Below are 17,299 nucleotides of genomic sequence, written 5' to 3'. Positions count from 1 at the left end.
ATTGAAATGTAGATATTGTCCGACTTTGATCAATATATATATATATATATATATATATGTGTGTGTGTTAGTGTTATGGTACCCCGACCGTAATGCCATAGATTCTAAGAACCTTAGTTACCATGGAAACTCAACGGAGGCCTCTGAATTGAGATGATTATCCGATTTCGTTCAAATTTGATTTACAATATATGTTGGGTGCAATTACAAGGTTACTTTGAGCACGTATTGCTCACACTACAATTAACACTTGATTCGTATGTGTCAATCCTGTAACTATTGTAAATGTTATCGGAGATGGCGTTTAAGACTAGGTCTAAATGGATACTCATTAATAACCCGTGAACATCCGGGGAAGAATAGGTCTTCAGCAACCGATGCTCTCCGTAAAAGGCGACTATGCTTGTCGTTAAGAGGCGACTAACGGGATCGGGTGGTCAGGCTCGCTGACTTGGTTGATGCATGTCATCGCATCCCAATTGCGTTGATCGATGCTCATGATATCAATCACTGGATTGTCTGGTTTAGCCACGATTATTAGACCGCCGTCATATAGCTGGAATATTGCTGAGTTGAAGTTGGATCCTGAATATATGTAAGTTTACAATATTAATATCAGGAACGAGTTATCAGTATCACAGCATTGTCATGTTCACAACACTAACCAGCCTTGTGCGTGTGCTCCTGTTGACCTCCAGTTCACAAGTGCTACTGTGAAATATTCAAATCTCGTTGTGAAAATGAACAGACCAAATATATCCGGTTTGCCTTACGGACCAGTTCATGAGGACCAGTTGATGATCCCGAATGCTCATTCTCTTCTCCATGTGTACAGGATATTGAACACAGGATTGACAAGATCTTGAGTACTGAGACAGAAGTGTTCTGTTAGCTACTCTGTTGATGTTTTCTGCCAGTAACATTGGGCCCATGGCTGAGAGGAATTCTGGGACACTAGTTTCATCAGTGAATCTTCCATACCATCAAAAGGTAGGAAGCAACCCAAAGGACTGTGCTGCTGGTAAAAGAATAGTCACAAGAAGCCAACCATGTTGCCACAGAACTATTTCAAGACCTCGTTGAAAAGGACATTTTCAGAGGAGTTTGAAGGTCAAAAGTAAAGCGTTTCTTTGTCAGTGGTATGGCACCATGAATGAAAAAACTACGATAAAAGACTACTTACAGAAACGTGGTACGAGATCTAAAATAGTAACGTTATTCATCGGTAACAGGAATGGCACATTCTCTGTAGATGGTTACAAGGTTATGGAAGATCAGACCAGTGACACTCCGGGGTAGAATAGGTCTTCAGCAACCCATGCTTGCCGTAAAAGGCGATTATGCTTGTCGTGAGAGGCGACGAACGGGATCGGGTATCAGGCTCGCTGACTTGGTAGATGCTTGACGTCGGTCCCAATTGCGTGGATCTATGCTCATGATGTCAAACACTGGATGGTCTGGTCCAGACTCGATTATTTACAGACCGCCCTCATATAGCTGGAATATTGCTGAGTGCGGCGTTAAACAACAAACAAGCAAACAATTGAAGACCACTCGTACTGATGTATGGACCAGATTTGGCCAACAAACAGGCTTTGGTAGTTCATCAATCTCATACCTAACAAATGTTGTATTACGGATAACACTTTCGTTGAAAAGTACAGATTCCAGTACTAGTTGGGGTTGAGTCTCATCTGGGATTCGAACCCAGACTGCCAGAGCGGGACACCTAATCGCCAGCATACAACGTACATAACATTTGATATATTTGACCACTTTCTTTATAGGCAATTGTATGTTCATAATCTCATTCCTTTTTGGAAATCGATACTGTTTAAACTATACGTAAATACCAAACATCCGAAAAATCAAACCTGGATCATTAATTATCATGAACTAACACTCAATATCTACGCACATTTATTTTTAATCATTACATAGTTGTATTTACTTGAGGGTCAGGGGCGGTGGGATAGCCTAGTGGTTAAAGCGTTCGCTCGTCACGCCGAAAACCCGGGTTCGATTCCCGACATGGGTACAATGTGTGAAGCCCATTTCTGGTGGCCCCGCCGTGATATTGTTTGAAAATTGCTAAAAGCGGCGTTAAGTCAAACTCACTCACTCATTCCGCCTTAGGAAATATCCCATCATGTATCAACGTATAGATGCACCGAATAACATTGTTCTCATGTGGGACATCAAACCGTATTCTAGCGTGACAAAATAATGCTTAAACAACCACCCTACACATTCGCGAAAACATTTTTTGAATGTGCTGTGTAATATCAAAAGAAAACCACAACGATTACTTATCTGACCCTTGCATACAGCTTAAGACCCGTGAAGATTCGAGGAAGAACAGGTCTTCAGCAACCCATGCCTGCCGTAAAAGGTGGCTATTCTTGTCGAAAGAGGCGACACGCTGAATTGGTTGTTGCATGTCATCGTATCCCAATTGCGTGGATCGATGCTCATGATGTCAGTCACTGGATTATCTGGTTGACTCGATTATTTACAGACCGCCGTCATATAGCTGTAATATTGCAAAGTTCGGCTTTAAACAAACAAAAGAAACAAACATACAGCTTAAAAGACAATATGTGTAATATGTCATGAGCACTGTACACGATTATTTTTTATTTAACGTACTAACTTCGATATCATTATGGAATGTGCAGGACAAGGCTACACATCTAACGCATGGTTCGTTCCCTAGTTTTAAATTATTCATGATTCAGTTCAACAAATAATGATAGCTAAGTAGTCACTTATAAAATTGTTTGTTTGCACACGTGACCAAACAAACAGTAAAAAGGGTATGTCGAGGTTGGTTGTTTGTTTGTTGTTTAACTCGGCACTCAGCAATATTCCAAGCCTAAGTCGCTTCATGAATATGACTTAAGTAAAATCTTAAAACTTAAGTCAGAAAAGGTAAAAAACTTAGTTTTTTTCAAGACTTAAGTTTTTTTTCAGACTTAAGTTTTATGAATACCGCCCCTGGTTCATAAATGTTGTTTTGTTTTTTACATATAACGGGATGTAAATCAGAAGTATGATTTGGTCACAAGAACCTATCAAAATTGTGAATTATATTTATTTTCAATACCGCATGTGTTACAGGCAGGACATGGTTACACTTTTCGTGAACACCTGGTGTCATCAGTAATTATCAGTGATCCAACTCAGTCAGAGTCGAACTCAGTCACGACAATTACAAATGTGCATACATACGTCTGTAACGGAAATAAGTCTGTGAGTTAAAGGGTCGTCGGTTAACTGAAGTTTGATGAATTAACTCGGATTCAGTATATGTGATTCAAATATACGCAGAAACATTGTTGCGAAATTCGTGAGTGAGAATTGTTTAACGCCGCTCTGAACAGTATTTCACTTATGGCATGTCATTATGGCTTGATGTGGGAGGAAAGACGGAAGTGACGTAGGTCCAACACACGAAACATTCTCAGGACGCACTGGCAATTCGAACACACGTTCATAGGGTTCTTGCATGCCTCGGGAACGCCCCTCTGCACATCAATTTGTGCGAGTTGGTTGGTTGGTTTGGTTTGTTGTTTAACTCCGCACTCAGCAATATTCCAGCTATATGACGGCGGTCTGTAAATAATTGAGTCTGGACCAGACAACCCAGTGATTGACATCATGCGCATCGATCCACGCAATTGTGACCAATGACATGCATCAACCAAGTCAGCGAGCCTGACCACCCGATCCCGTTAGTCGCCTTTTACGACAAGCATAGTCGCCTTTTACGGCAATCATGGGTTGCTGAAGACCTATTCTACCCCGGATCTTCACGGGTCCGGTATGTCGAGGTGTAGGAAACTACTTGGATTACTCAGGACAACTGATGTACACATTAATTACAAAGAAATACAATATATTAAGCTGTCTCGTTGGCCGTCTGTCTGAATGTAATACAATGTACAGTAAGTGAAAACCGTGTTTGAACTTCAAGGTCCACTGTTACATCACACTGACACTTAGGATGTGTTACGCACAAGATCCATATTTATAAACCTACTGCCACTTATTGAAGTGTAGGCATCTTCCGTTCTCGTAATAACCTCTTGGGAAGTTTTACTTTCAATTGGTAAGACCTGGTATGAGATTTTACTGTTTCCTAGATGAAATTGGTACTTTGTGTTTCAAACGACAAATGTTCTACACTCGAAGACAGGAAATGAAAGTTTCCATTAGAGATGACGGGTTCGACCCTGCAACCTCACATATCGTGTTTAGTTTTGTAACCCACCGTTTCCCAGTGAGCCACCAGGGCAGATGATGAAAAGTTGTTCAGTTTTACTTGTCATGACTTCAGTTTGTGCTGCATGCTGCACGTTGTCTTTCTCTCGCACACTTTGATCGAATTCCCTTTATACCGCCTATTGTTTCACTAAAAGGTATTCCGGTGTTTTCTTATTTTATTCTGGTATTTCTTGCATTTAGAAGGTTCATAAGTTTGACAAAACATTCCTAGGTTTTGGTTCGCGGTTTTGCATTTCAACAATTTCTCGTGCAGCGACTGCTTTCGCAAACAGTCGTATACATGAACAGGCTTTACAATTGTTTCGTTATAACGCGCCAAATGTAAATTAGATTTTTGTTTCAACTAGCTCTTTTGACGGTTTATAAGCCTGAGAATACACAACCCCTCGGTTCTGGCGGTAAATGTACACACTCGGGAGTCGGTATATCCTTCTCCCCCGTGTTTACCTTTTCAACCTAAACTTCGAAGGCGTGTTTTCTCCTATACATCCAAATCGCCAGATTTGAAGCCACAAATATGGGACAAATTGGTTCGCCGTGTACGACAGCGTCATCTGGAACCCCGGACACAGACACTAGTTTGCACTACAGTGCGATTCGTACTCTCATTTCATCCTTGGACAGGAGGTGCCAGACAGAGCTTCCGACAGCGGACATGGTAGACATCGTTATTTTCTGTGTAATGTCTTCATGTTAGGCATCTTCCTATCTCGTAATAACCTCTTGGGAAGATTTACTGTTTCCCAGTAAGACCTGGTATGAGGTTTTACTGTTACGGACATCGTTATTTCCTGTGTAATGTCTTCATATCAGTCACGTGTCCACCGTAGTCTTGTTTGCAATGCCACAATGCAATGGACCCGTGAAATTCCGGGGTAGAATAGGTCTTCAGCAACCCATGCATGCCGTAAGGGGTGACTATGCTTGTTGTAAAAGGCGACTAATGGGATCGGGTGGTCAGGCTCGCTGACTTGGTTGATGCATGTCATCGATCCAAATTGCGAGGATCGATGCTCATAATATTGATCACTGGATTGTCTGGTCCAGACTCGATTATTTACAGACCGCCGTCATATAGCTGGAATATTGCTGAGTGCGGCGTTGAACAACAAACCAACCTGTTTGCAATGTCACCGGGCATCAAGCGTTCAGATGTGCAATAAGTAAGTGAGTTGGGTTTAACGTCGCTTTGCACAGTATTACAGTTATATCACGGTGTGTCAGCTTACTGTGGGAGTGATTCAGGTCTCAAAAGTTTACACTTTGATGAAACTCATGATTGTGCTGACAAACCTAGAATCATTACCGGGATTCGAAACCACAATCACGGATTTGAACGATTTGCGGCGCCTGGGCCACCACTGGGCCACCACTGGGCCACCCGTGCCCACAGATGTGAAATACGTATGTTTAACGTCCATTATGACTAAAACATGCTTCTAGAACAATGTATTTCGTCGCTATATGGCTGAAATAATGCCGATGCGACGTTTAATGTTCTCTCACTCATTCAACTCCGTGGTTTGGTGGATAGAGCAGAAGGTCGGGGATATGACCCTTACGTGTCTTACCAAAAATATGGTTGGTGTTACTCTGCCTTGCGCTCGGCATTAAGGTGGAAAAACAAGGACTGGTCGGCTTAGAGTCTGTATACTGTGTCTGAGTGGGGATGTCATGTTGTGTCAGTGGGCTAACACTATATAACCGGCATTAGTCCGGACGAGTACAAGCAGCCATACATACATGCGTGGATGCACGTCGCTCCATACGTGTAATAACCTTTTCACCTCCCCTCGTTTCCAATATATTTTATACAGTACAGTACGGTTACAACGAACTCAAAGGAACTAGTAATTTTAGTTCGTTATAACCGTAGTTCGTTATAAGCATATATACAGCATAACTACAGCAAATAGTCGGGACCCAAAAAGTAAGTTCGTTATATCCGTAACTTCGTTATAAGCGTGTTCGTTATAACCGTAGTTTACTGTACTATGTTATCATTATCTATTTTCACTTTCATTTTTTACACATATATGATTTGTCTTCAGGAAAATATGATCATTCAATTATCCTGACACAGTCCTGATCGAACCCAAGATGAACTGTCATTCATGACCAGGAATATTAAAATACCGCAACAGTCTTGGTTTCTATCCAGGCACGGTTAAGGGGCGTAACTCTACACAGCGAATTCCAAGGCTCACACCTCTGCGTCAATAGGATTATGTTACAGTGTATATGCTTGCTGTAAAAGGCGACTATGCTTGTCGTAAAAGGCGACTAACGGGATCGGGTGGTCAGGCTCGTTGACTTGGCTGATGCATGTCATCGTATCCTAGTTGCGTATATCGATGCTCATGATGTTAATCACTGGATTGTCTGGTCCAGACTCGATTATTTACAGATGTCGTCATATAGCTGGAATAATGCTGAGTGCGGCGTTAAACAACAAATAAACATAAACAAGCAAACGTAATGTTGAGTCCCAGTAAATAATAACAAATCAACACACGCGCGTACGACCGCACGTATATATATCATATACGATTACGAATAACACAATATATTTTTTTAAGTATAAGTTGATCACACACAAATAATAACAAATCAACACACGCGCGTACGACCGCACGTATATATATAATATACAATTACGCATAATAACACAATATATTTTTTTAAGTATAAGTTGATCACAAAAACACAACGTTTCAGTGCACGATCACATTCCATGCAACCAGATCTGTGTACCACACGCCTAAACGCAAACTACACGACTAAACGCAAACCACATGCCCAAACGCAAACCACACGCCTAAACGCAAACCACACGCCTAAACGCCTAAACGCAAACCACACGCCTAAACGCAAACCACACGCCTAAACGCCTAAACGCCTAAACGCAAACCACACGCCTAAACGCAAACCACACGCCTAAACGCAAACTACACGCCTAAACGCAAACTACACGCCTAAACGCAAACCACACGCCTCAACGCCTAAACGCAAACCACACGCCTAAACGCAAACGCACGCTCTCAGGCACAGATGTACATATGTACACGACAACTGCATCGCACAACCACACTCCACCACTGCCACACGCAAACATACAGACACGTCCCAATAATTCAACATCAAAATCAGAAAATCAGAGACAAGTGTTCAGACAGAAACAGCAAGGATATTAACCTAACTTTATGACTGCAGCAGCTTGAACTATCAAGCCAAACAAACACGAGGGATTGGTGGGATTGGTTTTTTTCACGAAAGCATCCATCATATCAATTGTAGTTTGATGGAGCTCCACATCATAGTGTCGGATCAATATGGCCTCTCTGAACACACCAATTAATGTAGCCCAGCTAGAGTAACCCTCCAATCCAACGATCCAACCTTGACAAGCACTTACACATATAAGTCAATGCCATTATATACATGCCATTATTCTTGTAAACTAGACACATTTAGGTTCATGCAGAAACGACATCATATGCTACCAGCGGACCCAACAGAAGGGTCGCCTTGTTGCAGTAACGATTTATTTTGAAATGTCATTTGTAACTTGTTAGAAACAAAAGTAAAACGTAGCACTAATTTGATGTAAATAGCGGTCTTAACATGGTACCATTAAGTTGTCACAGCTCCGTCAAGATCGCGGGAGACTGAGTGTAGTAAGAATAAGATTGTATCTTGATGTTACAGGCTACCTGAGGGGCTGTGTAGTCTCTCCTAAACCGTCTCGCGTGGTTATTGGTACCAGCGCAGCGGCTTAGCCGGAGAACACTAGCATGTACAATGTCAGGAGTCCGCAGTTTACCCTAGACGTTTGTTTGCTGTGCCGGGCGTCTGGTGTATATTGATATTTATGGTCATGCCAAAGTGACGTCACAGCCTCGTTTCCGTACGGTTTTCTCCAATATAGGAGGACATGCATAAATGTGCCCTCAACTGCATCTGTATTTATGGGGGTTTGGAAGCAGGACCATTTGGATAGTTCATTAGATGATTAATCATCACTGTTTGGTTTAAGATAAGAGTGACACTGCAATGTTTGGACACGGGTCAACAATACATGGACTGAGTAGAAGTTTCCTGATTTGAAACCTTTCAGTACACTTCCCAGAAACAGATGTTACTCACCAGGCCTTGAGGCAGCTTCATATAGTCAGTAGCAAACAATGGATACAGTATCAAGCCAGGTTCTCAGAGCAATATGTTTTGCGTTCATTTGCCAAGGTAAGTTTTATATTGATGTGATCATTTTACCTGTTGCTACCTGTGATCTGAAACTTAACCCAATATTATTTACACAACGACAATTTATTCTTACTTCAAAAGCAATCGGGAACACTTAAGGTGTTATGATTTAAAATTCTTCCAATGCTTTCGGCAGAATCCCATCGGTTAAAGTTCTTATAATTCGACAGTGATTCACAAACTCACGCTTATGATATAGTTGTAATCGTACAAGATATTTTTATGATTATGGAATTGGTTTTTTTTGCTTTAATTATTCGTGAAATGTTCTGCTTGATTTAAGTAAAGATATTAATATACAAGTAGAGATTGCTGCAGTGCATTTTTATCGCCATATAATGGCAGGTGCAGAGGAAGGACTTATTAGCAATGGAAGGAGAGGATTTGTTTTAAGTTCAAATTGTTTTTTTATTAATATAGTTATCTTTTGAACGCACAATAAAAGCAACATTGTCTGTAAATGGTCAGCACAAGGAAAACCATACGGATACACATATCCATGTACACAACTTCATAAAAATGGAAGGTTCAAAAGTCACTCACTCGGAAAGCCACGATCGCGAGTGCTTACCATAGATTTAAAACTTCAGTTTTTGATATGATATCCCGGTAAAGGTAGCAATAATATTGTTTAAACCCTTAGAGAACCAATAATGAAATACAATTGTGAGGTTTGGGGTGGGGCCTTACAATGTTAAAATTATTTATACACTTCTTCCAGCAAGACTACAGCTTCAGTTTTGTAATCATTACTAGGAGTAAGCAAGAAAACACATAACTTGGCCTGTCAGGCAGAACTTGATATGTACCCACTATTTGTACCAATAATTAATAATATAGAAAAAAGTCCTGTGTTGATAACAAAACCAGAGTCTGAAACTCAGAAGACTAACCTGAGAGCCTTCAGGGCGAGCACAGTTCAAAAAGTGCTGGACCCGTGCAAAAAACTGAAGGCCCAAACATTTTAGCCGAAGCAGGGAAACATTCTTGCAATAAAGTACAAAACGCAACCAGTTAACCAGACGCTTGTACTGCGATCACACCAGAGACTCTGTGGTGAGAGATGGAGCCTACATTTATCAAGGAAACAATCAGTTTGTAAAACATCTTTGCTACTACATGTCATGCAACATTTGAAAGGTCTAATCTGAAAGTTGTGTTTATCACACTATTTAAATAATGCATTGATGACGTAAGTAAGTTCGTTTTTAATACAAAATTAAGCTAACACATTCATAACGCTCATATTAAGCACCAAGAAAGCGAAAATTATGGCGATTTTCGACAGTTTTAAGATTTCGTAATGGAGCTGTACACTAACTTCTTTCTGTTTTATTTTCCTTGTTGAAGTAATCGGAAAATGACGATAAAAAGAATTTAAATTACAATCTGTCACATGTTTCCCGATAATAATGGCTTTACCCCACTGAGTTGAGAAAATACCGGGATATAACTCCGTTTTCGAGGATTTGTATAAATAACACGTGCGAAGATTCGTTCGATGTTTGATATCGTTAGAAAGCTCTGAGCATCAATAATATTACAGTGACCTCACCAGGAGTATGTTCGTAGCTGTAACATGTTATTTTATTGTATACAAATTGGTTTCTTATAACGTTTTTGCCGTAATCTAAACATATAAGGATCGTGATTGGCCAAAATCAAGCACATGACATAAGGCAGCCAATCAAGTAACAGCAATGGATACCATCATCATGTGCGTTATTTAGTGAGAGAGTGAGTGAGTATGGTTTTACGCCGCTTTTAGTAATATTCCAGCAAAATCACGGCGGGGGACACGAGAAATGGGCTTCACACATTGTACCCATGTCGGGAATCGAACCCGCGTCTTCGGCGTGACGAGCGAACGCTTTAACCACTAGGCTACCCGACCGCCCCTGCGTTATTTAGACGAAAGATTTAGGCGAAAGTTTGTTGTTATGTCGTGTTATTTTGAACGTTTTAAGCAGGACATCGCTACCTATATTTAAAATGTGGAACTTCGATAAAAGAAAAACATGACAGGTAGGTTCATGAAACTACTAATATTTTGACGTCTGCTGTGTTGAAAGAGTTAACAAGCGTACCTTGAAGTTGGGCCCTGTTTCACCAAGCAGTCTCAGTATCATGATTCATATACCATTTTTACAGCTTAAAATAAACTACAGGCCGTATGGGCCCGCTGAAATATAAAACTATCAGCCCGAGAAGAAATCTGCGGGCCTCGGGCCTAAGGGCCGATGTCTATTTCGAACACCGAATACAACAAATGTCATTCTTAAACATCCTTTGACAGCAAATATCAATCTTTCTGGTCTAAATGTTAGATGGTTTAAACAAATCAAACTTTTGAAATTGTAAACACAAATAAACGTGATGAATCCACTGTGAAGAAACTTCGGTCCAAATGTCAAAATATGTTCAAGCACTCATTCAGGAATTCTCGTATATCCAATAGCAATTTAAGAACATACAGGTTGGTCAAGTCTTCTATAAATATTGAGAATAATCTTACATATTTTAAACAAAAAATACCTCATAGGTCTCTATGCAGAGTTGTGATCCTTGGACACGTCATAAACCTATGTTCGAATTCCGGTTCGCCCAGGTTATGTTTCAGGATTTGTCAGCATCATACCCATGCTTACTTCGGGCTTTCCTCCCACATAAGGCTGACACGCCGTGATATACGTGGAATACTATTCAAAGCGGCATTAAACCCAAATCCCTCACTCACGGTACCGTTTGGTTAACTGGGTCTGTGTTGTGATTACTTCTGGTTCAGATTTGAAGAATGTTACTATGTTCAACCCAACCATCGTGAATATATCATGCAGCCGTATTATATTTTAGGAAAATAATTGCCAACTGCACACCTGGCCGTAAATTTCCTATGTATCCAGAAGCAAAGATCATTTGCGGGTGTATAATCTCTGACGGAAGTTAAAACTGTCAAAGCAATAAACCATGCACAACCGTAAACCCCCGCATGACACGGTATGAATCATGCATTACATACAGTGAATTACTTGAAACAATACTGTGCTCAACTAAGCACAGCAAGCACCATACATATGATTATGAAGACAAGTAATTACAAACGTCTCATATCAAACCTGTTGTTTTACATGTGTTGTTTATTGAAAAGGTCATACTTTATAGAGGTCTGGTAATTAATCGTGTTGAACAATACGTTGCAATAGCAGTGTGAAGGGAGAAAGAATGAGTGCACCTTACACTTCAAAGGTGGTGCGCAATAGAGCTATTTGGGTAAGGGAGATAATCACTCACCCTCCAAACACGCGGCAGCTTACAGCTTGAGTCAGACACTATGTTATTTTCATTTATTTTTGTTTCACGACACACTCGGCAATATTCCAGCTACATGACGGCGGTCTGTAAATAATCAAGTCTGGACCAGACAATCCAGTGATTGACATCATGAGCATCGATCCACGCAATTTGAATACGATCACATGCATCATCAACCAAGTCAGCGAGAGGGCGAGCCTGACCACCCGTTCCTGTTAGTTGCCCTTTACGGGATCCGGTGGCTAGGCTCGCTGACTTGGTTGATGCATGTCATCGTGTACCAATAGCGTGGATCGATGCTCATGATGTCCATCACTGGTACAGCATTGCAAGGTCAGTGCGTGATAAAGCTATATAATATGCCTATAACTGAAGGAGATAATCGCTTAATGCTTAGTTTATTCTGACAAAATATAGATTGGTTAACTTTAGCGAAATGAGATATATTTCCCCGAAACAATTTTAACTCTTTTAAAGACAAAATGAACAAACTGCATGGGTTAGCTACATTAGGAGACATGACTAAGTCCCAGAATGTGACAGGCGATTGGTAAAAAATGTCCTGGTTAAGTCACTTTCACTTCATTTTACAGACTCCATTTTTTTATAGAAACCAAAATGGCGCACTCATTCAGTCAAAACCAAACAAACCCTTGAGAATTAAGGACCAGTATTTCTTGTTAGAAATATTGGGATACGGGTTGCTCGGTCGTCTAAGGCGTCACAATTCGATGTGCAGTGTTACGTCCCTTAGAAGTGTCAGGATCCTGTGATCCTAGGTTAGAAAGACAGATTATGATCCTGTGCTTGCCATATCCTGCTCGTTGGTTTTACCAGTTCGGTTAACGTCTTAGGCCTGCATCTTTCCTTCCACATTAAGCCAACATATATAACGGAAGCAGTAGTTTGCCTTTACACCTAATGAAATTGAGGCCTATAATGGAGAGTGATTATTTATGTGGCGATGACGTGTTCTATTATACACATGATTTATCCAGATACTTTGTTTCACCTACATTTAGAACCACTGTTTCTGTTAAATATAGCATTGATAATCATAATTCAACGACCATTGATGAAATAATATGTACATATTCCTTTTCATTCATCAAATTCACAATATTTTCCCTACGTTAGGCAGTGGGGTAGCCTAGTGGTTAAAGCGTTCGCGCGTCACGCCCATGACCCGGTTCGATTTCCCTCATGGATACAATGTGTGAATCCCATTTCTGGCTAGCTGGATGAGATACCATGCCACAGTTTAACATGGAGACCCGACACAGCGTACGCCGAACCGACCAGTCCTTGTTTTATCCCCTCAATGCTGAGCGCCAAGCAGTGTAACAACAAGTACAATCTTTTAACATCTTTAAGTATGACTCGGTTGCGGATCGAACCACCGACCTTCTGCTCTCCGGGCAGACGCTCAATCCACTAGACCACGGAGGCGGTCGTTCAATATTTCGGGTACAATGGCATGTAAGTTAAGATACACAATAACCTTGACAACCCTGTTAATAATTACCATAGATAGTTTTCTTCCTCTGCCAGTACAAATTGCTCAATCAACGGATTTCAAGCGTCCTTACTTGCTTGCATTCTGTGATCAGGTGGTCAGATCCGGAGGATCGTTGCTCATTATATCAACCACTGGTTGTCTGGACTCGATTGTTGCAGGAGTATTGCTGACTGCGTCGTGAAGACACAAACACGAACATGAACATGAACATTGTGGTTTCTGTTTTACCTGTAGAGCAGGACCTGGTGTCATCACTTATTTTCAGTAATCCATTCATAAATCTTCTTTCCAACACTAATCTTCGCCTAAGGAATGAGTATGGACTGATATTTGAGACTTGATCTTCTCTGCTGTTGTCGCTTTGAATTATTAGGAACTAGGCAGATCACCCTTCAATTCGTTTTGTTTCTTGTGAAACACGAGACCAAGATGACTTCAACACCACAAATGTAACAAATGTCAAATACGTGGAGAAATAATGTGCACAATGAACATGTACTGTACGCGTGTATGTTAAAGATCCTGTGAGACAGTTTCCGCAAATTACGGAATTTGATGTCATGAAGTGCGCAAGGAACATTTTGACCAAGTATATTCACGTTATCACGTATGTGATATCTTATTACTTTCAGGATAAGGAAATTAATGAGTGTAGAGATCAAATTCTCAGTCACAATATAGCGAGAACATGACTTGAAGTAGAAATGAGAGCCTATTACTGATTGGCGCTTTCAGCTTTTTCATCCTGAACAAGCCTCATCAGTTGCAGACAGCACCGTCAGTTTCCGTAGAACATAATCCCGCACGCCCCCCCCCCCCCCCCCCCCCTTTTCTTTGAAAATCTCAAGTGCACTGTTGTCTAAGTGGGCTGATGAGTTGCCCCGCGGCTTTTAAAATCTCAAAATATATTCTTACAATTTTGTTTTTGTTTTTGTTTTTCTCTGGCATAAACATGCTTCTAGAAAATACAGAACGGTCTAAATCTGACCATACAACTCCTTTTATGTGTGTATGCTTGTGGTTATTATTGCAGAAAGGGAAAACCAGATTGATCCATGTTGCTGTAAAACTTTACTGTGAGTGAGTGAGTTGGGTATAACGCCGCTTTGACAGTATTCCAGTTATCTCACAGGTCTTAGACGTTTACCACTGTTTGAAACCCACGATCACGTGTATGGTGTTGACAAACCTACAAACAAATCGGGACGCACCGTGATTCGAACCCACGATCACAGGTTTAGGGACGCAACTACGTGTATGCACAGTGAAGTTTCACCCGTGCCCCTTCTTACTTCAGAGACACTTCTGATAGTGAAGGCTGAGAGTAATTCATCAAAGTGTGCTTTCATTGTGCATAGTCACTCAGTCGTACAATGATCCGATGATCGTTGATCTGATCGTCACATTGTTTCCCTCGCTCGGGTTCTCACTCACTCATACGTAACGTAATTTAATTTCCCCGAGGGGCAGGTTCGTGATACTGGAGAATCTGTACGTGGCAAAGCAACATTAACTGATGCTGGCTATACGGACCGGTTCATAGTTTACGGTTCGTGACACTGGAGAATCTGTACGTTGCAAAGCGACATTAACTGATGCTGGCTATACGGACCGGTTAGTGACACTGGAGAATCTGTACGTTGCAAAGCGACATTAACTGATGCTGGCTATACGGACCGGTTCATAGTTTACGGTTCGTGACACTGGAGAATCTGTACGTTGCAAAGCGAAATTAACTGATGCTGGCTATACGGACCGGTTCATAGTTTATGGTTCGTGACACTGGAGAATCTGTACGTTGCAAAGCGACATTAACTGATGCTGGCTATACGGACAGGTTCGTGACACTGGAGAATCTGTACGTTGCAAAGCGACATTAACTGATGCTGGCTATACGGACCGGTTCATAGTTTACGGTTCGTGACACTGGAGAATCTGTACGTTGCAAAGCGACATTAACTGATGCTGGCTATACGGACAGGTTCGTGACACTGGAGAATCTGTACGTTGCAAAGCGAAATTAACTGATGCTGGCTATACGGACCGGTTCGTAGTTTACGGTTCGTGATACTGGAGAATCTGTACGTTGCAAAGCGACATTAACTGATGCTGGCTATACGGACCGGGTCATAGTTTACGGTTCAATTCAGCGGGCAATATAAGACTTCGTGGCCATATCAGGTAAATTTGACATATTGTAGAAATTAAATGTATACGTACATTGTGTATTGACTTTTCAACCATTTCCACAGTTTTCTTTTTTTGTCTGATCTGAGTTATTTTATGGAATTAGTTCTTCCTTTTTCAGAAATAACATAGTGATTACTTGGTATGTTAGTACATAAATTAGACAATGAAGCAGATTAGATGAGCATTTCATTTCCTCTACTCACTTTGCTCTGGTGTGAATTTTTTTTTGATGTGTTTGGCGCAAATAGACCTTTAATGGTCGAAGTCGACCTTAAACAACCATACCATACCATACCATACCATACCATACCATACCATACCATACCATACCATACCATACCATACCATACCATACCATACCATACCATACCATACCATACGGACATTCCTATACAAATCCATACGTTCTGATCTCTCACCAACCGAGCAACACGTGAACGGTGCGTTCTCTGGTCATGCACGCCACTCTAAATCTGCATCTAGAGGCCTCCTTCCCTCATGAGCATACGGAAGTTTACATGATTAAGCCTTGAGTTCCAGGATACATGACGAGACATCGTGAGGCTATACGCACATCCATGTTTATTCACAGCAGAAACGTGTCAGTAACGTGAACAATATGTTCAGGGAAATAGATAACAAGATAACAACATACCGGCTTGGCGAACTAGGTGTTAACCGTTAAAGTGAATATTGGTCATTATTATGACGATAAGGCCTACTTGAAGTAGACACAAATCTATGGATAACAACTTCTTTAATTACTGTAAAGGTGTAGGTATAGGTAAAGATATAGATCTTTATACCGTTGGCAAGAAAGGCTGGACATCTACAGTGATTAAAGAAGTTGTTTTCCATAACATTGTGTCTACTTTGTTATCGGTCAACTTCTAAGTAATGCCCATCAAACAATACAAGGTCCTTACGGGTGTATAGTTTGGATGGCTATCTCTGTTGTTTGAACCCTGCTCAAATTTGACAATTCAGTTTGGATATTCGAATAGTGTTCACGCCAATGTAACATTGCAGATACATGATTGTTGTGACTCAAATGCACACGTGGCCTTAAGGTTGAACTGAGGCGCGTCGCAAGCCACGAATCGTTTAGATTAAGCAAAGTAATTGCGCACAGCTCGAAGCGCTTACGCACTCTTCCAAAATGGCGGCGCAGCTACCGCTTGGTTGCCTTGCTCTAATGAAGAACGTAATAGAAGAGGCTCGATGACTAGAAGTCGATGCATTTATGACTACTTTGTAGATGTGGAGAAGACTGAGGGTGGTGCGATGTTAGCTGCCTTTGCTAATTTCCCAGTTGATACACTCAAGAATTTCTTATCCCGCTGTCAAATTCACCCGCCATTTTGGTTTGAGAGCGAAGCGACCTCGGGACCTCAGCCAGCGATTGTTGAAAGTTAGCGCACCGTTATGAAGCGAATCGCTGTGCATCGCTTGCAAGCGATTGGCGCTTTGCAACGCACCCCTGATGACGGAACGGGTTTTGTAGCTTTAAGTTGTCGTATGGTTCCTTCTGTGAAACAAACTATAAACAGTGAGCGCTTTCTTGTGAAACTTTACATTGGCTGGAAATTCACATTTCAAAGAAACCTGGTACAGATGACATTTCCTCTTTCCATGAAAGCTTTTACAACAAAGGATGCTACACCCTGTTTTGTGTGGAGGTTTTGGGAAATGAAACAGATGGTTTATGAGATAATCTCTGTGTTGTTA

The 17,299-nt window shown here is 41.1% G+C and overlaps 1 protein-coding gene across 2 annotated transcripts in view; it reads left to right on the top strand.

Annotated features, from left to right (window-relative positions):
• Positions 1-8,098: 8,098 nt before the first annotated feature.
• LOC124136055 overlaps positions 8,099-17,299 on the top strand; it is an 85,541-nt gene continuing 76,340 nt past the window's right edge. For both annotated transcript variants that reach the window (XM_046501823.2, XM_048383116.1), the window contains exon 1: positions 8,099-8,529. In XM_046501823.2, coding sequence (XP_046357779.2) covers positions 8,472-8,529 — 58 coding nt within the window. In that variant the 5' untranslated portion in view covers positions 8,099-8,471. The remainder of the gene's footprint in view (positions 8,530-17,299) is intronic.

The sequence above is a fragment of the Haliotis rufescens genome, unplaced genomic scaffold (assembly GCF_023055435.1).
Source record: "Haliotis rufescens isolate VD_foot unplaced genomic scaffold, xgHalRufe1.0.p SCAF_44, whole genome shotgun sequence".
In the NCBI taxonomy this organism is placed as follows: domain Eukaryota; kingdom Metazoa; phylum Mollusca; class Gastropoda; order Lepetellida; family Haliotidae; genus Haliotis; species Haliotis rufescens.
Note: the sequence above shows the minus strand (reverse complement) of the source record. Positions and strands in the feature narration are given on the sequence as shown.